Genomic DNA, 23,800 nt, shown 5'->3' with positions numbered 1-23,800 from the left:
GAGAGTGAGAAGCCGTTAGCAAAGCACCCACACTGTTGTTGTTGTTATTGCTATGATAACACAACAATGCATGCAATAAACGGTTGCTTGCTTGCAGTCTATCTCTCTCTCTCTCTCTGTGTTACTCTGAGAGTGATGAGAAACATAAGAATCTAATAATTAGATTAGATTCTAATTGGATAATTGCCCCCTAATTGATGTAGTTGTTGGTGTTGTTGCTAATACAACGGTGACTGGTTTGTTTATGTTTTTTTCTCCTATGCTGAGAGTGAGAACCATATTGGGGAGTAATAAATACCGTGTTTACATTGTGATGGGTAAACAAACAACGAGAAGGAAACCAGGGTTCTAGCATTGCAATAATGTCAGTGAATAAATAAAACTTTTATATTTCCTAATTAATTTAAATTTAAAAAAAAATGAAACCATTTAATTATTTGTTATGAAAAAAAAATTAATACTGTTGTTTTTTTTTCTGACTAATTTTAAAGGACATTTGGGATTTGTTGTTAAGGGTTTTAGAACAAAAAAGAAGTAAATTTTACTAAAAAAACATCAAACTAAATATACATGGAGATAAATTATATTATTTATACAACAAAAACAAAATAATGTGCAGGAACACATTTATGGGACACGACGGACACAGGGATTAAATACTAAATAAAACAAAAATGGATAATAATGGATAAGTTTTAAGGTGATCATTTTTTTCCTGTTGTTGTTGTTGTTTTTGTTGATATGACTACACAAAAAAATTACGTCAACAAGAGTATAATGGGGGGGAATTTAAAAACTCCTGGTGCCAATTACGTAAAAATAAAAAAACGAAACTAAATTCTACGCGTGTAAACGGCTAAAAAAATTAAAATCAAAATAAATTAAAAAACATTTTAAAGTTTGCTAATCAAAATTAGAAAATTATTCAACTAAATAAAAACATTTTTTTTATCAACAAATTGTGGTGAGAAGTAAAAAAAAGAAAAATCTAAAGAAAAAAAACATAAATTATGATTTTAACACACCTTTGCAGATATACAGAACCAAGCAAGGTATATCATTAACGCTGTGACCTCCTTTAAAATTGTTTTCATTTAAAAAATAAATTATTTTTTTTTAACATATTTTTTTTTTGGTTTAGTTGTTGTTGTTTTTTTTTTTTGGTTATCAATGATGATGAATGATGTGTAGTATTTTTTTTTGTTGGTATATTTTTTTAAAAATATTTTTTTTGATGTATTGTTTTAATAGTTTAATATTAAAAAAAAACAAAGTTTATATATAAAAGAAGAAAATATGTAAAAAAGAAGAAAATCAGAGAAAATTATTTAAAAGTTCAATAAAAAAAATAAATTAATAAATATATAAAAAATAAATTATATAAATAAATAAAATGGATGTGTATGTAGTTTTGGAGTATGTATGAGGGTAAATAATGTATGTATATTTACATTTTCATGTAAAAAAAAATTTCCTAATTAAAAAAAAAATAATTTTTTATCATTTTATTTATTTTTTTTTTTTTGGAAAAAATAAAACTGATTTAACTTATTATTGTATAAATTACGAAAAAATAATTATTTACCAAACATTTAATAAAAAAGTTAAAAAATGGTTATTTACACAAAGTGCTACAAACACAAATGAATTATTATTTTTTTTTAATAAAAAATTTTCATGGAGGGGCTAACGGGTTTTTTTTTCTAATGAAAAAATCTCCCTTTCCCCTTTGTTTAAATGGGAAAAATTTTTAATTAAAAATAAATTATATTACAAATGAATTTAATTTTTTTTTCAACAAATACTTTGTGTGTAAATTTTTTTATAAGTGTTGTGCGTGTGTGTTTGTGTTTATAAAATTTAAACATTTAATAAAAAGTGAGGTTAAATTATTATTAATAATACAAAACAAAATATGTTTACATTTTCGAATAAAAAAAAAAAAAAAAGACGACTAAAAAATGTTTTGAAATATTATATTTTTGAAATTCAATAAAAATTTTAAAAAAATATTTTTTATAAAAAAAGTGACTGATTGAAAATTACCGGAGAAACAAAACAGCTGATTAGGCTAGCCAATCAGCTGATTTGAGTAACCAATCAGCTGATTAGGCTAACCAATTAGCTGTTTTGTTGGTTGGTGGCCCCATTTGGTATTTATTTTAAATTTTATTCGTTGTTGATGAATTTAAAACAGAAATGAATGAAATGATGTGTCGCATGATGAAACGATAAATGAATGTACAAAAAAAAAAGAGCTGGAAAAGAAGAGTGAAGGAAGGATAGAAAGAGTAAGAGGACCTTTTTGCCTATGAAAAAAAATGCTGTACCGCAGGTGATATTTAGATTTTGAGCAAGTTTTTTTTTAGTAATTTTAGTTAAAAAAAAAAAAACAATTTTTACCAAAAATTTTCCTGTGGGAAAGATTTGGATTTTTTGGTCAAAATGGGAAACAATTTTTGGGGTATTAATTGGGCCCAAAAGGCGACATTTTTTTTCCATGGTCGGAAATTATTTTTTTCACTTTTTTGATTTCTAGGAAATTTGGGGGTAAATTGGGATTTTTTTTGGTCAAAATAGGGCAATTGTATTTTTTTGGTCGGAATTTAATTTTTGGGCCATATTTTGATTTCTGAGCATATTTTAAGTATTTTTCCAATTTTTTTTCTTTTTAAATTTCCCAAAATGGGGAAAATTGTGACTTTTATTTTTTTTGGTCGGAATTTATTTTTTGGCCAATTTTTATTTTTATCACGTTTTTAGTTTTTTTTTATTTTTTGTCCATGGTCGGAAATTATTTTTTTCCTTTTTTTTTGATTTCTACGGAAATTTTAGTAATTTTAGCTTAACATCATGTTCCAAGTGGGGGGGAAAATTGGAATATTTTTGGTCAAAATAGGGCAATTGTATTTTTTTGGTCGGAATTTAATTTTTTGGGCCATATTTTGATTTGTGAGCATATTTTAAGTATTTTTCAAAAAAAATTTTTTTTTTAATTTCCCAAAATGGGGAAAATTGTGACTTTAATTTTTTTTTGGTCGGAATTTATTTTTTGGCCAATTTTTATTTTTATTACGTTTTTAGTTATTTTAGTTAAAAAAAACTACTTTTTTAACAAAAATTTTCAAGTGGGGAAAATTTGGGATTTTTTTTTTGGTAAAAATAGGGATTTTTTTTTGGTCGGAATTTATTTTTCGGTCATACTAATAAAACAATATTATTTGAGCACATTTTTAGTAATTTTAGCAATTTTTTATTATTTTTTACAAAAAATTTCCAAGTGGCGAAAATTGGGATTTTTTTGGCCAAAATGCGAAATTTTTATTTTTTGGTCGGAATTTATTTTTTTTTGCCATATTTTGATTCTTGAGCATATTTTTAGTAATTTTATCAATTCTTTAGTGTTTTTTTACCAAAATTTTCAAAGTGGGTTTTTTTTTGGATAAAAATAGGGATTTTTATTTTTGTAGGTCGTAATTTATTTTTTTGGCCATATTTTGATTTTTTAGCAATTTTTCCAAGTTTTTAGTTTTTTTTTCCAAAATTTTCAAAGTGGCGGAAAATGGGGATTTTTTGTTAAAAATGGGGAAATTTTATTTTTTTGGTCGGAATTTATTTTTTGGCCGTATTTTGATTTTAGAGCATATTTTTAGTAATTTTTCCAGGTTTTTAGGTTTTTTTTTTCAAAATTTTTTTAAGTGGGGAAAATTTGGGATTTTTTGGTAAAAATGGGATAATTTAATTTTTTTGGTCGGAATTAATTTTTTGGCCGTATTTTGATTTTAGAGCATATTTTTAGTAATTTTACCAGGTTTTTAGTTTTTTCCAAAATTTTCGAAGTGGTGGGAAATTGGGATTTTTTTTTGGTCAAAATTTTTTTGGTCGGAATTTATTTTTTGTCCGTATTTTGATTTTTGAGGATATTTTTAGTAATTTTTCCAGGTTTTTAGGTTTTTTTCCAAAATTTTCAAAATGGGGGAAAATTGGATTTTTTTTTTGGTAAAAATGGGGAAATTTAATTTTTTTGCTCGGAATTTATTTTTTGGCCTATTTTGATTTTAGAGCATATTTTTAGTAATTTTACCAATTCTTTAGTGTTTTTTTACCAAAATTTTCAAAGTGGGGAAAAATGGGGATTTTTTAGGTAAAAATGGGAAAATTTAATTTTTTTGGTCGGAAATCATTTTTCTTGCCCTATTTCGATTTTTTACCAAGTTTTTAAAAAATTTTCCTTGAAATAATTTTTTCTACCAAAATTTCCCAAAATGGGGAAAATTGGGTATTTTTGGTCGAAATGGAGTTTTTAATGATTTTTTTTTTATTTATTATGAGTTGGGTACAGCATTTTTTTTTGTTAGGTTAATGGGAAAAATATAGAAAACAGCATACCATGGTTAGAAAAGAAGAAGAGAAAATTAAAATGGTAGATAGAAGAAGATAGAAAGAAACCAAAAGAGTAGAGAAAAAGAGAAACTAAAAAAATAAAAACAAATTGGGACAAATCACAATTTGGAAAGAACACATCCAAACGAGTCAGGCAGCGAGATGTCACAAAAAAATCCGCAACCAAGATTTTGCAAAAAAAAACCTTACGCCACATAACAAAAAAAAAAAAAAAACATAAAATCATGGGGATGGGTGGCAACCCTCAACCTCTGCTATGAATTAAATGTGTTGTCTTATAATAATAAAAAAATAAAAAGGGTGTTATTTTTTGGTTTATAAAAAATTTGTTAATAAATCAAATATTTTTATTAATTATTTTCTTTTGTTTTTTTGGTTATAGAAGGGGGGTGGGGACACTTAATTGTTAAATGGCAGCCATAATGGTTGTTTTGTTGTTGTTTTTCTGTTTCTTAGACTGGTTAACAAAAAGAGTTATAATTAATAATAATAAAAAAAACATAATTATTATATGTTGGCATGCAAAAAATTTTAAAATATATATAAAATATACCCTCCACCTTGTTGTTGTCATATATTTATATAAAAAAATTTCAGTTGTTGTTGTTCGATTTTTTACAATAAAAAAATGTTTACAAAAAATGATGTTAATTTACAAACTGAGTTTTTTGGGATTTGTTGGTGTTATAAAACTATTTACAAGTGTGGTGGTAGTGGTGGTTGGTTGTTGTTGTTGTTTTAATACATATTTTACATTTATTATATATATTAAAAAAAATAAGTAAAATCAGTGGTGATAGAATTTAAAAAAAAAATATTTTTTTTTTTCAATAAAATAAAACTTTCATGCCAATTAAATTAGTTTTCTGGTTTTTTCTTTAAAACTAAATTTGATTTGTTATTCTTAAAAAAAAATTTGTTCTTCATAAAAAAATTGTTGTTGTAGTTTTTTTTTTGGTTTGATATTTAAAAATATAAATTTCGATTGTTTTTTTTTGTTGTTGTTTCTTTGGTATTAATTTCTTTGACGTCTATAACGTCTTGAATTTCTGGCCATATAGTCTTGATACTCACGCTTGACAAACAAATCAGCATAGGAAGTGGACAATGATCCGGAGGCAGTGTAAGCTTCGCAAATGTAGCGGCCCTCGTCGGGTTTGCGTACATTGTTGAAGATCAGGCGGTTAGTGTAGACTTGGGTATTGGTTGGCAAGGGACGGCCATCTTCACGGCGCCAGTTGTACTAAAATAAAAATGATGGAAAAAGAAAAAAAATACAAAAATTAAAATTTTGGAAAATATTTTTTCATTTTCTTGCCAATTGTATATATATTTAAAACCCAAAAATCTATTTTTTTGTAATTTTCATTTTTTGTTGAATGTGTTTTCTTTCCAAAACAAAAAGAATTTTGCAAATATTTCTCATACTTTGGAAGATACAGCTAATTTATTAAAATAACTCGATAATTAATAATAGTCATACGCACCCAAGGATGAAATTTAAAAATTGAGTTAGAGCCCAAAATACACAGAAATTGATATGGGAAATTTATGATTATGATTAAAATTAATTCAAAAGTTATAAAAACTCCTTAAATTGTTTAAATTTAAACGGTTTTGGAATACTGAGAAGCATTGAAAATTTGTATAAAAACATATTTTATTTCATTTAATTTTTTAAAATTATTCGAAAAAATATTTCAGCATATTTTAGAATTTCTATTTTTTATATGAAGGATTATCTTCAAATTGCAAAAAGAATTTTCAAAATATTCCTCGTACATTCGAAATTACAGGGAATTTACTGAAACTACTCAATTATAAAATAGTCATACGCTCCCAAGGATGAAATTTGAAAATTGAGTTAAAGCCCAAAATACAGATAAATTGGTAGGGGAAATTTATGACTATGATTAAAATTAATTAAAAAGTTATAAAAACTCCTTAAATTGTTTAAATTTAAACGATTTTCGAAATATAAGGAAAAATTTCAAATTTTTATAAAAAATACTTTTTTTCAATTAATTTTTTAAAATTACTCCAAAAAATATTTCTAAATTTTTTACAATTTCTATTTTTGGTACGAAGTGTTATCTTTAAATTTCAACAAGAATTTTTAAAATATTCCACATACATTCGAAATTATAGGGAATTTACCGAAAATACCCAATAATTAAAAATAGTCATACGCAATCAGGGACGAAATTTAAAAATTGAGTTAAGGCCCGAAATACACGCAAATTGGTAGAGAAAATTTATGATTATCATTAAAATTAAACAAACATTTATAAAAACCCCAAAATTGTTTAAATTGAAATGATTTTGGAAATTTAAGAAAAATTTAAAATTTTTATAAAAAAAACTTTTTTTCAATTAAATTTTTAAAAACACTCCGAAAAATATTTCTACATTTTTTTAGTATTTCTATTTTTTGTACGAGGTGTTATCGTTAAATTGCAAAAAGAAGTTTGAAAATATTCCTCATAGTTTTGAAATTACAGCGAAATTACCGAATATACCCAATAATTAATAATAATCATACGCACCCAAGGGTAAAATTTAAAAATCTATTTAAAGCCCGAAATAAAGTAAAAATTTGTTGTAAAAAATTGTAATTGCCTTAAAATCGATTACAAATTTATATAAAATCCTTAAATTGTTAAAATTGAAACTATTTTAAAAATCTAAAAATGGGTGTTCAAATTTTTAAAAATTATTTTTTGTTTTATTTTTTAAATATATTTAAAAGAATGATTAAGCGAATTCCGAATTTTTATTTTTTATATAAAGTGTGCTCATTAAATATCCAAAAGAATTTTGAAAGTATTCTTCATAGATTCGAATTTATTTAAATTGAAACAATTTTTTGAAAATCTAAAGTCTGTAAAATTTTTATAAATTATGTTTTTTTTTATTTTTCAAATTTATTTAAACAAAATAATTAATCAAGTTCTCAATTTTTATTTTTTACGTAAAGTGTCAGCTACAAATTTCCAACACCATTTTGAAAATATTCCGTATAGTTTTGAAACTACAGAAACTTTACAAAAAATAAGGCATTTAATATTTTTTTTAGAAAAAATTAGTTTTTCATGTTCTTGGGCCGCTAAACTGTGATTTGTTTTGAATTTAAAATTCAATAAAATTTTTTGTATTATCCCCAAGGTGTTGAGAACGTAATACAAAAGAAATTTTGAAAATATCTTCATAAACATCAAAGTTATAAAAATGTAAAAGATATAACTGAATCATGATTTTTTTTAGAAAAATTTTGTTTTCAATATTTTAGAGTCCCTAATTTGATTTTAGTTTTGAATTTAAAATTTTATATAATTTTTTATATTATCCCCAAAGTGTTGAAAATGCAATACAAAAGAAATTTTGAAAATATCTTCATAAACATCGAAGTTATAAATTATTTACCAAAATTAGCCAATAATTAATAATAGTCATACGCAACCCGGTACAAATAATAAATATTCAAAAAATTCTAGATATTGCCTGATTTTCGAGGGGATTTCTTATGTAATCGTTAGGGGAGTTCTACTTACATAAACTTCACCACGAATTGGAGCGGACATCGATTCAACATCACATGTTACATGAACATCTTGTCCCTCGGTAATTTGATATTGTTTGGCCTGGGGTTGGGGTTCATAGGTATGACCACGATTGACAATCACTTCGGCGGAGGCGGTGGTGTTGCCATAACGATTCGAGGCCAAGCAGTAGTAACGGCCGGCAGCAGCTGGGGTAATGTCGCGGAAGTTCAAATATTTGCCATCAATGCTGACGGAACTGTAAATAATCGGAATTTAGGATATTTCAAATTCCATATCAATTTTTTTTGCTGAAACTTACGCAGTCAATGGACGATTATTGTCGGTATGCCAGGACACGGTAATGGGTTGGGCACCCTCCACATTACATGTAATGGTCACATCACTGTTCACATTCACCTTAATGGGCATTTGTGGATGCAGGGTGATACGGGGCACTGGCAAATAGACCAATTCCCACAAGTGATATTGCAACAGGGTTCCGCGTCTATCCAAGGCATTGCAACGATAATTACCGGCACTATTTTCAGTCATTTGATAGATAACCAAACGGCTGCCTTCATAGTAGGAATTCGAGGGCAATGGACGGCCATCAGCACGTTCCCAAGTGATTTGATAGTTGTTTTCTAAGAGATGGGGAAATTTTGAAATCGAAGTCCTCTATCGAAATAAATCCAACTCTACTTACGAATATCACATATCAAGGTAACATTTTCACCGGGTCTGGTATCCATAACTGTCTTTGGTTTCTGCATGGTATTTGGTGGAGGATAGTTGGGATAAGATGTGGGGTAAGATGGTTGGTAGGATCCGTAAACAACATCACCATCCTTGCCAACATCACCACGATGTTGTTTCACATCCAGGACAATATAACGTTCATCGGTACCGGCTTCATTGCTGGCAATACATTTATAGGACTTGGCATCTTCCATGCTGACGCGGTTGAAGGTCAGGACAGCTTCATTAGATGAAGGTTCGAAGGCGGCGCCATAACCATAAGAGACAACATCTTCCTTGATCCAGCGAACACTGGGAGTGGGGGTACCGGTGGCTGTGCAAACTACACGCAATTCATCACCCTCGGTTACACTATGAATTTCCTCATTTGGCTGCAGAGTGATGACGGGGGCCTCAATGACGCGAATGGTTGAGACAGCAGTGGCTGTGCCAACTTCATTAACGGCTTCACATTTGTAATCACCAGTATCGGCCAAGCTAACATCATTAATGCTGAAAATAAGGAAAATAAAATGGTTACAAATCTGATATTTCCGGATCCTCTTCATTTTGAGGTTTTGCAGCTTCTACTTACACAATATAACCCGGTTCATTGTGTTGCATTTGATGACGGTGCGACATGGGCTGGCCATCGACACGAGACCATTGTACTCTGGGTGTGGGTATACCGGTGGCGGTACAATACAGCATACCCTGGCTGCCAACAACAAGTACTTGTGGTTCTTTGGGATCAATGTCAACGGTGGGACGTTCACGAGCTGGAATCAACGATATAATCAGGGTGGTACAAATTAGTACTAAAACTAGTAAATTGTTCGGAACGTTCTTATTACCAACTCCTTTTTTGAATACTTTTAGGCAGAAAATTTTTGATAAATAAATTCCAAATTTAACAAAAAACAAGTATTTTTTTTAAATAGAGAAAAGGAGAGGAAAGAAGAATCATAAATTGAATTTTGGTGTTATTATTTTCAGATTCAAAATTCATAAAATTCAACATTTTTTTATTTTTATTTTTTGAAAATATTTTTTGTAAAATTTTTTTAAATTACTTTAAATAAAAAAATGAACCTTCTAATAATTTTGGTTTTTTCCCTAAAGGGTTGGCTTCCAATGACAAAAATAATTTCCCAAATATCTCTTGTCATTGCAGAGTTATGGCAAATTTTCCACATGGACCCAATAATTAATAATAGTCATACGCACCCATGTTCAAATTTTAAATATTCTTTAAAATCACAAATCAGAGGGAAATTTGTTATGGACTGGACTTTTTTGAAAATGTATATTTATCAGAAGACTAAAAATATAATTTACGGCAAAAATTGGGAACCTGAGAATACATTTAAAAACCTAGATATGGCCTTAATCGAATTATGAGAAATATTTTTGAGAAATAATTAAATATTCTGCCCATCCCCCTTTATAAAATTTAATATCTATGAATTTTTATTTTTTCCCTAACAGGTTGTCTTTCGATTGCAAAAAGAATTTTGCAAAAATCCCAAACCGTTCAGGATATATACGTAATTTCCCAATATAACCCACGAATTAATAATAATCATACGCACCCATAGGCCAAATAGAAAATATTCGAAATAATGTCTTAAATGCTTTAAAATCGAATATTTTTTTTTGATTAATATTGTTAAAGAGAGCAAAAATATTATATACGACGGGAATTGGGAACCGGAGAAGACCTTTATAAACCTAGATATGGCCTTAATCGAATTATAATATTTTTGAGAAATAATTAAATATTCTGCCCATCCACCTTTATAAAATGTAATATCTATGAATTTTTATTTTTTCCCTGATGGGTTGACTTTCAATAGCCAAAAGAATTTTGCAAAAATTACGAACCGTTCAGGAGATATACGTAATTTCCCAATATAACCCATTAATTAATAATAGTCATACGCACCCCGGTCCCAAATAGAAAATATTCAATTTCTAGCCTTTAATGGTTGAAATGTGAATAGTTTTTGGATGCATGGTTTTAAGAAGAGTAAAAATAATATGTACAGCAAAAATCGGAACCTCAAGACCCCTTTGGTAACCTTGTTATGGCCTCAACAAAATTTAGGAGATTTTTTGAAAAATGTTCTAAATGACAAAAATAGTTTTGAAGTTCCGTTTTGAGCCCCTTCTACTTACGTTCAATTTCAATATATGTACTGGCTTGATCGGAGGCCACATTATTTTCGGCAACACAAACATAAACACCACGATTATCGGGGCGGGCAGAGCTAATACGCAATACATTGCCAGTTTGATGGACATTATCGCCGAGAGATTCATGGACCTTGGTCCATTTAATTGTGGGACGAGGAGTGCCGGAAGCTTCACAGGTAATGGTAAAATCATGGCCTTGAATGACAAGATGTTCTTCGCGCATGGCCTTGATGACGGGAGGAGTTCTGCAAGGGACAAAAAAAGAACAACAGAAAACGGGTCAGATTTGCACCCATGAAAGATAATTCCACAATTTCAGCTTACCCAACAGCGGGATAGGGACCAGCTGGTTCATCAACAAATACCCGAGCATCTGAGGTGTAGTTACGACGACCACGCATATCAATACCCACACAGGTATAGGTACCCGAATCACGTGGTGTGGCATCACGAATCTCCAAGGTATTGCCCAGCATAATGACATTATGCTGACGATAGATGGCATAACCATCCTTGGTCCATTCATATTTCAGATTAATGTTCGAAATGGAATGGCAAGTCAGACGAATGGGTTGACCAGCTTCACCGGTATATTGGGGTGGTTCAATGTACACCATTTCACGTGGTGCCGGTGTGGATGATGGCATCACGGTCTCGACATAAACTTCGGTGTATTTCTCATCGGGATATCCCTCGCCATTGTTGGCCTGGCAGCGGTATCTACCCTCATCGGATTTACGTGGTCTCTCGAAAATCAAGCGATTACCTTCGACATGGACCTCGGTGGACATTTGATCATTGACACGAATCCAGGTGACAACGGGTTGAGGATTACCGCTTACTTCGCAAGCGATTTCAGCGGGTACGAATTCGGTAAAGGTGTGATAGGGAGCCAAGTTGTCAATGCGGGCTGGGGAGCGACGAGAGGTTTCTGGAAGTTTAGAAATTGAAATTAAAAATCAATTCAGAAATCAATTCAAAATATTTTCTAGCTAATCTAGTAGGGGTATTTAATTATTTCAAACTCCATACCGTAACGGGCCAACATCTCTTTGGCATATCCTTTTTTATTGAAAGGCAGCATTTCAAAATTTCCAATATTTATATTAATTTTTATAAAACCAAAATCTGGCAGTTTTTTCCCCTTACCTGTAATGGTGATGGTAACCCGATCCTCGTAAATGCGCTGAGTTTGATTGTGGCGGGCCTGACAGATATAGGTACCGGAATCGTGGATTTGCAAGTCGAACAATCGCAGAACGCCATCGGTTTGATCGTAATGGAAGGGCAGATCACCGTTATACTTATACCAGTTTACAACGACGGGCAACTGGAATTAAAAACAAGTATTTTGAAAAAATCAAATAAAGAAATTTTGAAAATTAAAATTAAAAAAAAAAATTCGGAAATCAATAAAATGTGCAAAAAATTAAATTCGTGCAAATATTTAGTCCTAAATATTTTTTGTTTTGATTTTTTGCGGTTTTTTAACAATCTTCGAATTTTCGAACATAATCAAAATTGTCCAAAAACCTTCGAAATTCATTATATAGCTTTTATATTGACTTCGGGATCATTTTCATTATTTTTTTTGGGCAATTTAACAATCTTCGAATTTTCGAACATAACAAAAATTTATCAAAAACAACTTCGAAATTCGTTATATTACTTCTATATGAAAGCACAATATTAATATAATGCAATTTTTAGCATTTTTAAAAATTTTGGAACAATCTTCGAATTTTCGAACATACGAAATTTTTAAAAAAAATCTAAAAAACTGTTTATAAAATGAGTTTTATGGTAAATTATGTTTTCATAACGAATTTACATAAAATTTCAAGAAATATTCCTAAATTTTTGAAACTTCGAATTTTCGAACATCGCAATAAATGTCCATAAACACTTAAAAATTCCCTTTTTAGCTTCTGTGTGAACCTACTACATTGTTTTAATACATTTTTTAGCATTTTTAACAATGTTGCAACAATCTTCGAATTTTCGAACATACGATTTTTTAAAAAATATCTCGGAACATGTCAAAAATATTGTTTATAATATACATAACTTTTGGTTTTAATGTAAATTATGATTTCATAAAGAGTTTACATTAAATTTCATGAAAAAATTCGAAATATTTGAATGTTCGAATTTTCGAACTTCATCAAAATTGCCCACACACATTTTCAAATACCTTTTTTAGCTTCTATATCAATGTACCATGGTGATACAAGACATTTTTTTAGCCTTTTTAAGAATTTCGAATCAATGTTCGAATTTTCGAACATTGCAAAAATTGCCAGAAAAATGTTCCAAAATAATTATTTTTATTTTTTTCACTACCGTTTTCATACTAATAAGGATTTACACAAAAAATTTAGAATTGTATTCCATTAATATTCCTAAAAATTTGTATATTCGAATTTTCGAACATTGTGAAAATTGTCCAAAAACTCTTTGAAATAATTTTTAAAGTTTCTATATGAGTATACAAGAGATTTTTGAGCTGATATATTATATTTTTAGCAATATTTTGCAATGTTCGAAAAATTCGAACATGAAAAAAATTGCTAAAATTATGTGTTTTTGTTGTAACATAATTTGGAGGTGATATATAGTAATTTTAGTTCATTTAATTAATGTTCAAAAAATTCGAAAATCGAAAATATTTTATAATTTTTGAAAAAAAAATTAAAAATTTTTGAAAAAAATCAAGTAAATTGGCGGTGTTATATTTTCTTAATTTCAATTGATATTTTTTTTTCGAAAATTTCGAATTTTAATCACTTTTTGGCAATGTTCGAAAAATTCGAACATCACAAAAAATTGCAAAAACTATATAATTTTTGTTGTAATATTATACGGAGGTGATATGTTGTGATTTTTTGTCATTTTATTAATGTTCGAAAAATTCGAACATCCAAAAAATTTTAAAATTTTTTTGAAAAAATTAAAAAAAAAAATTCAAAAGACGTTTTTTTTTGATGTGGTTGTGTTGTATTTCCTAAATTTCAATTGATATTTTTTTCAAAATTTCGAAATTTGATCACTTTTTGGCAATGTTCGAAAAATTCGAAGTTCGAAAAAATTGCAAAAACTACATAATTGTTTTTGTAATATTATATGGAGGTGATATGTTGTGATTTTATGTCATTTTATTAATGTTCGAAAAATTCGAACATCTAAAAATATTCAAAATTTTAAAAAAATAAAAAATTTTGAAAAAAAATTAAAAATGTTGAAAAAGTTCTAGTCAAGTGGTGGTGTTATATTTTCATAATTTCAATTGATATTTTTTTCAAAAATTTCGAAATTGTGTCACTTTTTGGCAATGTTCGAAAAATTCGAACATCACAAAAATTTCTAAAAACTATATAATTTTATTGTAATATTATTTGGAGGTGATATATTGCAATTTTGGGTCATTTTATTAATGTTCGAAAAATTCGAACATCGAAAAAAATTTTATTTTTTTTTTGAAAAATGTTGAGAAATTTATTTCAAATAAGGTGGTGGTGTTATATTTTCTTAATATCAATTTATATTTCTTCGAAAATTTCGAAATATAATAACTTTTTGGCTATGTTCGACTAATTCGAAGTTCGAAAACATTTGTTAAAACTATGTAATTTTTGTTGTAACATTATTTGGAGGTGATATTTTGTAATTTTAGGTCATTTTATTAATGTTCGAAAAATTCGAACATCGAAAAAATAGTTAAAAATTTTTGAAAAAATTAAAAAAAAGTATTTTGCTGTTGTATTTTCTTAATTTAAACAATTTGTTGGAATTTTCAAAAATTAAAAATTTTTTTGAGATTTAAAAAAAATTTTTTTTTGATTTTTTTTTTAATTTTTTCCATTTTTTTTGGTTTGGTTTTGTTTTTTTTTTGTCGACTTACCCTATTGTATTCCAACATGCCGCTACACGACAATGTTATGGATCCTCCAACGGGGATAATGGAAATTTCTGGTTTCTGGATCGATACGGTTATGCGTGTTTTGTATTCTGGTTCGGGTGTGGGAGTGGTAGTGACCTGGGGTTCAGACTCATAATCTATATGTGAGAATAAAAATATTTTGAGATTAGTTGGGTGTTGAAAAAAAAATATATTTTTTTAATTTTTTTTCAAAACAAATTCTAAGGTTAGTGACAATGATGAGTTGTTTTTTTTTCAAATGAAGAAGAAGTATTTTTGTATGATGGGTATTTTTTTTTGGTTTTGGTCTAACTACAACAAAAACTACTAGTTTGTCGTTTTGTACATAAATATGTATAGTTGTTGTTGGTAACAAATTTTGGTTAGTATTTTTGTTTTTGTTTGATCCTGGTCCAAGGATACCAAACAAAATTTTTTGTACAGATTTTTTTTTTTGAAAAAAAATTACAATTTAGGGTTAAAATTGTTTGCTGGGTTGTCTAAAAAATTATATAAAAAAATAAAATAAAACAGAAAACACAAAGCTCAGCTGGGGTTAAACTAAGGAGGTCCCACATAATATTTTTTTTTTGGTACTTTATACACAGAATTTTTTTTTAAAAAAAATTTAGAAATTTTTTAAAAAAAAAAATTTTAGAAATTTTTTTTAAAAAAAATTTAGAATTTTTTTAAAAAAAAATTTTTTAAAAATATTTTTAAAAAAAAGTTTAGAAATTTTTTATTTTTTAAAAAAAATTTTAGAATTTTTTGTAAAAAAAATTTTAGAATTTTTTTAGAATATTTTTAAAAAAAATTTTAGAAATTTTTTTTAAAAAAAAACTTTAGAAATTTTTTTTCTTTTAAGAATTTCGAAAAAAAAACTTTTGAAATTTTTTTAAAAAAATTTTTTTAAAAAAATTTTAGAAATTTTTTTAAAAAAATTTTTTAGAAATTTTTTAGAATTTTTTTAAAAAAAATTTTAGAATTTTTTTAAATTTTTTTTAAAAAAAATTTAGAAATTTTTTAGAATATTTTTAAAAAAAATTTTAGAAATTTAAAAAAAAAATTTTAGAAATTTTTCTAAAAAATTTTTAGAAATTTTTTTTTAAAAAATTTTACACAATTTTTTTTACTAATTTTTTTTTATAATACAAAATTTTTTTTTATAAAATTTTTATGATTTTTTTAAATGTGGAAATTATGTACTCTTTTTAGTTGTTGCTGTTTTTGTTGAGAGGACAGACATAAAACACAAGGGGGAGGTTGTTTTTATTTTCAATAGACATATGTATGTTTGTTTGTATGTGTATGTAAGGGTAGTATGCCGCACAATACAAAATTACTGTACTAATCTATATATATTATATATATAAATAATTATTAATTTTTTTTTAATAAATTTTTTACACTACAAAAAATGTACACAAATAGTAACACAACTAGATTTGTAATAGAAATCCGCATATTTTTTTCGATAAAAAACAAAAACAAAGAACCCACACTTCGTAATAGAGGTTAAACATTTTTGTTGTTGTTGTTGGTTTAACTAAACAAACTAACTAACTAATCTAATTAGAATAAAATTTAATTAAATTTTTAATTAAAATTTTTATTTTTTTTATAAAAAGAATTTGAATTGGAAATATTGCGAACCTTTACAGCCATAAAACAAGTTGGTCATATTTCCTACGTACTGTTTGCCTCTGTATATCAATAGGGTCTCATTGGGTGAGATGGTCTGATTGAGTTCAATATTAAATTGAAAGCCACTACAACAGAATCCTCTGGCTAGGTCGCATTGCTTTTCCGTTTTATTCAGGGGCACTGTACACAGTAGAATTAATTTTTTTTTCGGTTGTTATATAAAATTGGGATATATATTTTTTAAAATAACAAAAACAATACATTTTTCGATTTTTAAATTTTTTTTTGAATATAATTAAATTTAATAATAATAATAGTAGTTGTTGTTGTTGTGTAGGCTATAGTGTTGTAGAGTTATAGATTTGTTGTTTGTTTGGTCTTTTTTTCATTATGAAAAAACATGAGTGGAGAAATAATTATTTTTTAAATGTGATAGAGAAAGAGAGAGAGATTTTCGAACACGATCAAGCATGCTATACATTCTGGAAAATACTATAAAAATGTTCCCTAATATTTAAATAGCAATATTTTTTGCAATTTTTTACCGATTTTCGAAATTTCGAACATGACAAAACATGCTCAAAATTTCTCAAAAATGTTATAAAAATGTTTCCTAATATTAAAATAGCAATAATTAAGCAAAATTTTGAAGATTTCGTAATTTTTTGGCCATGTTCGAAAATTCGAACATGACAAAATATGTTCAAAATTTCTCAAAAATGTTATAAAAATATTCCCTAATATTTACTTAACAATAATTATGCAAAACTTGAACATTTTCACAACATTTTGGCCATGTTCGAAAATTCGAACATGATAAAACATGTTTAAAATTTCTTAAAACTGCTATCAAAATTTTTCCTATTAATTAAATAGCCAAAATTCTGCAAAATTTTTAATTTATCGCAATTTTTTGCCGATGTTCGAAAATTCGAACATAACAAAACATGTTCCAAATTTCTCAAAAATGTTATAAAAATAATCGCTAATAATTAAATAGCAATAATTATGCAAAATTTTTAATTTCTCACAATTTTTTGGCAATGTTCAAAAATTCGAACATAACAAAACATGTTTAAAATTTTTCGAAAATTTTATAAAAATATTCCATAATGTTTAAATAGCAAAATTTTTTTATGTTCGAAAATATTAAAAAATTTCAAAAATTTTATAAAAATATTCCAGAAAATTTAAATAGCAAAAATTTGTACAAAATTTCAAATTTTTCCAATTTTTTTCAAAAATGGTATAAATATATTCCCTAATATTTAATTAACAATAATTTTTTTAAAATTTTTAAGTTTGTGTAATTTTTTGGCCATGTTCGAAAATTCGAACATTAGAAAAAAAGGTTTAAATAGCTTAAAAACTTTATAGAAATGTTTCCAAATGTTGGAATTTGAATAAAAATTGCATATTTCAAAGATTTATCAAATTTTTGACAATGTTCGAAATTTCGAACATTACAAAATATGGTTTAAAAGTACTTAAAACATGTAAAAATATATTCCCTCACGCTTAAATAGCAATAATTATGCAAAATTTGGCAGTTTTCGTGATTTTTTGTCCATGTTCGAAAATTCGAACATGACAAATATGTTTTAGATTACACAAAAATTTTATAAATATATTCCCTTATATTTAATTAACAATAATTTTTTAAAATTTGTAAGTTAACGTAATTATTTGGCCATGTTCGAAAATTCGAACATGAAAAAATAGGGCTTTAATTGCTCCAAAGCATTATAGAAATGTTGCCAAATGTTTGAATATGAATTAAAAATGGCAAATTTCAAAGATTTCACAATTTTTTGGTGATGTTCGAAAATTCGAACATGACAAAATATGTTTTAAATTACACAAAAACGTTATAAATATATTCCCTAATATTTAATTAACAATAATTTTGTAAAATTTGGAAGTTAACGTATTTTTTGGCCATGTTCGAAAATTCGAACATGAAAAAAAGGATTCAAATTGCTCAAAAACTTTATAGAAATGCTTCTAAATTTTTGAGTTTGAATAAAAGTAGCATATATCAAAGATTTCACAAATTTTTGGCCATGTTCGAAAATTCGAACATTACAAAATATGGTTTAAAAGTACTTAAAACATGTAAAAATATATTTCCTCACGCTTAAATAGCAATAACTATGCAAAATTTGAAATTTTTGGCTATATTCGAAAATTCGAACATGACAAAATTAGTTCAGAATGCCTCAAAAATGTTATAAAAATATCCCCTAATATTAAAATAGCAATTATTTGATCAAATTTTGATGTATTTTCAATGTTTTGTCGATGTTTGAAAATTCGAACATGTCAAAAAATTTGCAAAATTTCTCAAAAATGTCCTAAAAATATTCCCTAATATTAAAGTAGCAATAACCAAGCTCAATTTGGAATTTTTTGACCATGTTCGAAAATTCGAACATGACAAAACATGTTCAAAATGCCTCAAAAATTTTATTAAAGTATCCCCTAATATTTAAATACCAAAAATTATGCAAAATTTTACATATTTAATACTTTCTTGGTGATGTTCGAAATTTCGAACATGAAAAAATTAACCCAAAATGATTAAAAATTAAGGGAAATAATTGTTCTGAGGCTTAAATATCATAATTTCTCTCAAAAAATTATATTTTGGTAAGTTTTAGCTATCTTCGAATTTTCGAACATGAAAAAAAATGTCCAAAAACTTGCAGAAATTTCGCCTATACCTATTAATATGATGTTAGATGCAATTTTGTTAAATATTTTTGGGTTTTACGGGGGTTTTAATTTATCTTCGAAAATTCGAACATGCAATTTTTTCCAAAAAAATTTACAACAACTCTATAAAAAGCTTCTAATATGATATATAATTGAATGTTATTGCAATTTTTTGCTTTTAAGTATTTTCTAGTGATCTTCGAATTTTCAAAAATCCGAATTTTCGAACATCCGATTTTTTTTTCAAAAAATCAATTTTTTTTTGAAATTTAAAATATTTTTATTTTTAATTATTTCCATTTGCTGGATTTGGTTTGCTGGTTTGCTTTCTCCTTCCTTTTTTAACTCCTCTCTCTCTTTTTATCTTTCTCTCTCTCTCTTTCTCTCATTTTACTTTTTTTAAATCATAATTTTTGTTGTTGTTTTTCTTTTCAAAAGCATTCTCCAAAATAAAAAAAAAATAGAAAAAGGAAAAATAAAATGGTATATGAATCATGCCAAAAAAAAGCAATAGAGAATAATGTCGTGATCACCTCACTTCGAACCCCCCCATTCCCCACATTCCGACTTACCATTATTTTGACAACGATCACCGCCATAACCTGGTCTACACTGACACTTGACATAGCTACGCTCATCCAAGCTACACGATTGGGTGTTCTCATCCTGACAGGGGCAACGTCTGCATGTGCCATCGCTGTAACGGTAATGCAGAGGGGCACAGCTTTCACATGACGAACCGGAATATTCTGGTGGGCAGTTGCAGATTTCAATATCAATGGCTTGGCTGGCTCCGGGTTGGGGTCTTTCGACGGCACTCTCCAAAATCACATCACTGATCGACGAGCGTGTGGTGGGTATTTTCGGTGTGGCCCTAATCAAAATGTGTTCCAAATTCGAGAGGACATTCATGAAATCGGTGCGAGAGGCACGTTGCATGCCACCACGTTGCAGGGTCTGCCAGTTTTCATCTTCATGCAGGCGTATGGTGTATTCGATGTTGTCCTGTTCGGACGAGGGGCGGGACCAGATCAATTTCATGCCATTGCCAATGAGGACGACATCATGGCCCTGTTCATAGTTGCCATAGGAATCGACCTCGAGCTTGTAGGTCAGGACGCCGCCATAGGAGTACAGTTGGTTGCCCAAGACCGAGCCACGCAAACTCCAGTATTTCGGTGTGTACGAGGGGTACGAATAGGTGTATTCGTTTCTTTCGATATCGAAGTTCATGTTCTCGGTGTCGACGATCATGCCCTCCTCATCGGTGAGCAGTGGTGGACTGCCAAGGAAGTCGACAGGGATCAGTTGGCGATAGAGCGAAGCTGAGGAGCAGGTGGTCGATTTGCCCGAGCAGAAACATTCCTCACAACCATCGGGATTGTTGGCGGAAAGGCCATAGGTTCCGGGACGGCATTGATCACAACGCGAACCCTGGACATTGGTCTTGCAGTAGCAGTAGTCACCGTAGCAGGATGCGGTACCGGCCTGATTGCAGTGGTAGCAGGTTTCGTTGTTGGTGGGCTGAGGTGGTGGTGATGGTGGTCTGGTTGGCACGACGGGTCCTGGGCCTTGGCCGGGCTGGCAATCATAGGGTGTGCCATTTGTGGCATCTCCGGAGTAGCCATAGGCACAACGTTCACAGGAATCACCTTCAGTGTTGTCGGCACAGTTCAGGCAGACACCCGACTCGGGGTCACACTGCGACGAGTGGCCGTTACATTCACAGGGTTCGCACAATCCCAAGTAGAGACCGGCCTCCTCGTTGCGTTTGTAGCCAGGGGCGCAACGTTCGCAGGAGGTACCAACATAACCGGGTGGGCAACGGCATTCCTCCACCTCATAGGCGGGTACACCGCTGGTGCTGCTGGGCGAGGCCACGTCCATGGTAACCGAGGTCAGGGCACCGTCACGGGTGCTGGTGGTGTAGGTGGCCTTAATGTAGATGGCATCGATCTTGGAAAGGGCCATCAGCAAATGGGGCCTATCAGCAGGTTGGCCATCGGACCTATGCCAAGAGCTTTCGATCATGGGAATGGAATAGGAGTTGGGTTGGTTGGGATTGAAGCCACCCTTGCGGTAATGGATCAGGGTCAAATCTTCGCCCGACTTGATCACCACATCGGGAGAGGTACTGCGGGACATCAGACCACCAGGCATGGGGTTGTAGCTCAAATTGTAACTCAATTTACCGCCATAGGCTGTGATTTGATTACCCAAGAATTGTGGGGGCAAGCTCCAGTATAAGGGTTCCGAGGTCGAGGGTTCGCTGAAGACCAAAGCACTGTCACGTTCGCCAAAGGCCACCGGTGATGGTTCCGTGTTGTAGTGACGTACCAAACTGAAGCCATGTGGGGCGCGGGAACGGCCAAAGGTCGAGCTGATCTGTTCACGATTCATGGTACTGCTGCCACAGCTAACGGGCAAACCGCTGCAGAAGCACTCAATACAGCCGGTGTAGGTGAAGGAGTTCAAGTGATAGGATCCGGTCTTGCAGGTGTCACAACGTTCACCGCTTACCAGGGATTTACATTCACAGGTCTTGTTGTCGTGGATGGAGTAGGTACCTTCGGCATTGCAGTTGTGATCGGGAGTGGGATAGCAACGGCCATTAGGAGCCAAGGGATTGCCTTCATAGCCAGGGGCACAGGTCTCACAACGGCGGCCCATATAGCCTTCATTGCAGCGGCAGGTGACTTCACCGTCAGGGCCCATGGAACAGCCGGAGGCAAAGCTATTGGCACCAGTCTGGGGGCAGGGACATTCACGGCAAGGAATACCACGTCGGGGATCACCGTAGGTGCCCTCAGGGCATGGCTCGGGGGTGAAGGGTACACAACGACCCAACCAGCCACCGCCGGATTGACGAACATAACCAGGGGCACAGGTCTCACACGAATCGCCAGTATAACCCACGGGGCAGGCACATTTCTCCACGAGGTTAGCCTTGCCCAGACCTTGGTCATGGGGTCCAGCCGAGGTCATCATAATATTGGTCAGTTCAACTTCCCTCTCCGTGGCTTCGATATAGCCCAAACGTACCAAAACATTGTCGACATTCGACAGGATCATCATGATCTCTTCACGGGTGGCCATACGACCATCAGGCTTAGTCCAACCACCGGGTACAAATGGCACTTCCATGTGATTGACAAAGCTGGGTTGGGCGGGAGAGCGGGAACGATAGGTCAAGGTAAAGCCATTGCCAGTCAAAATAACATCAGGATGACGGGTAGGGGTACCGGTGCCATCATAACGCACATCATATTTCAAGTAACCGCCATACGATTTCAACTGATTGCCCATAAAGTCCTGGGGCAGGGCCAAGTAGGGAGTGCTACGGCTGCCATACAACACATCGGTGGCACGGAACTGTACACCATGTCTCAAGTTCATAATACCCGAGGTGGGGGCTTCATTGATGACAATATTACTGTAGGGGCTCAATTCGACGTTGACAACGCGGTGAGAGGTGATCGGAGGCTGGATGGTGTTGATAAACATATCGCTGGACTTACAGGTCTTGGCAATACCGAAACAGAAGCAATTCAAACATTCATTGGGGTGTTCGGCCTCTTCGTTGAAAGTGCCGCTAAGGCAGACGCCAGGACGTTCAGGTTTTTCAACAGTTACCAAGGTGTCGGTGGTGAATTTGCTACCCTTCGAGTTGATAATTTCACAGGAGTAAGCACCGCTATCGGCATACTGCATATCGGGACAATAGAGGGTGCCGGTACCGCTGTAACTCTTCGAGACACACTTCTCGGGGACATGACCCCAATTCAAACGCCAGACAATAACAGGAGTTGGGGTACCAACACCGACACAGGTCAAGTTCAACGAGTCGCCCTGGTGGAGGAATTGAGTTGGTGGTGGATCACGGATCTTGTCGGGAGCCACTGTAAATTAATACAAAAAAGAAATATTAGAACAATTCACACATAGATTAAGTGAGAGATTAACATTAAAACGACAGATGTTTACTGCAGATCCTTTCGTTTTACGTACACGATGTGGATGAGAATTTTGTGTGGCATATAGCCCTGAATATTTTTGTAGAATATTTTAAGCCCCTAAATTTACATTATGTGGGTCTTTATGTCGGATTTTGAAAAAAGGCCAATATTTGGTGTCTTTTTTTTCGGAATCATCGATGATTTCTCTGAATCCTGAAATGTTGGTGTTATGATATGTTCTAGAAAAATATTCAGAATATTAAAGGGAATGTTGTTCTCGAACATTTCGAGGTTCTAGCTATCCATTATAGGGTATTTTATGACCGATTTTTGAAAAATGTCTTCAAATTTGCTTAATTTCATTTAAACGTGGCGGGGACAAGCGATTCCTTCTGAACCTTAAGTTTTAGCTATAGGATGTTGTGGGAAATATTGTCGGAAATGTTGTGAGGAGAAATTTCGTAGAATATTTTAACCGTCTAAGGGGTCATGGTATGTGACTTTTAGGTCATTTTTTGAAAAAAGGCAATTTTTGGCATTTTCGAGAGTTTATCATGTATCTGATCGGGATTTTAAATGGATCCCTATGTTTTAGCTATATGATGTTGTTGGAAATATTGATGGCGAGGTAGTGGGGAATATTTTTGTAGGACATTTTAACCCTCTAACGGCTCATGGTATGGGAC

At 30.8% G+C, this 23,800-nt stretch overlaps 1 protein-coding gene across 1 annotated transcript in view; it reads right to left on the bottom strand.

The window, feature by feature from the left end:
- LOC133324995 (basement membrane-specific heparan sulfate proteoglycan core protein) overlaps positions 1-23,800 on the bottom strand; it is a gene marked incomplete at its 5' end in the record, with an annotated part of 74,578 nt that overhangs the window by 14,468 nt on the left and 36,310 nt on the right. Inside the window, 10 exons of the mRNA XM_061533827.1 lie at positions 5,479-5,647; positions 7,956-8,202; positions 8,266-8,590; positions 8,653-9,197; positions 9,280-9,463; positions 10,863-11,125; positions 11,205-11,811; positions 12,030-12,210; positions 14,782-14,936; positions 19,731-23,057. Of these exons, the coding sequence (XP_061389811.1) occupies positions 5,479-5,647; positions 7,956-8,202; positions 8,266-8,590; positions 8,653-9,197; positions 9,280-9,463; positions 10,863-11,125; positions 11,205-11,811; positions 12,030-12,210; positions 14,782-14,936; positions 19,731-23,057 (6,003 nt within the window). The remainder of the gene's footprint in view (positions 1-5,478; positions 5,648-7,955; positions 8,203-8,265; positions 8,591-8,652; positions 9,198-9,279; positions 9,464-10,862; positions 11,126-11,204; positions 11,812-12,029; positions 12,211-14,781; positions 14,937-19,730; positions 23,058-23,800) is intronic.

Source organism: Musca vetustissima, unplaced genomic scaffold (genome assembly GCF_032173495.1).
Source record: "Musca vetustissima isolate MV318-11 ecotype Yass unplaced genomic scaffold, APGP_CSIRO_Mvet_v1 utg38664, whole genome shotgun sequence".
Lineage (NCBI taxonomy): Eukaryota > Metazoa > Arthropoda > Insecta > Diptera > Muscidae > Musca > Musca vetustissima.
This window is presented reverse-complemented; position numbering and strand designations above follow the sequence as displayed.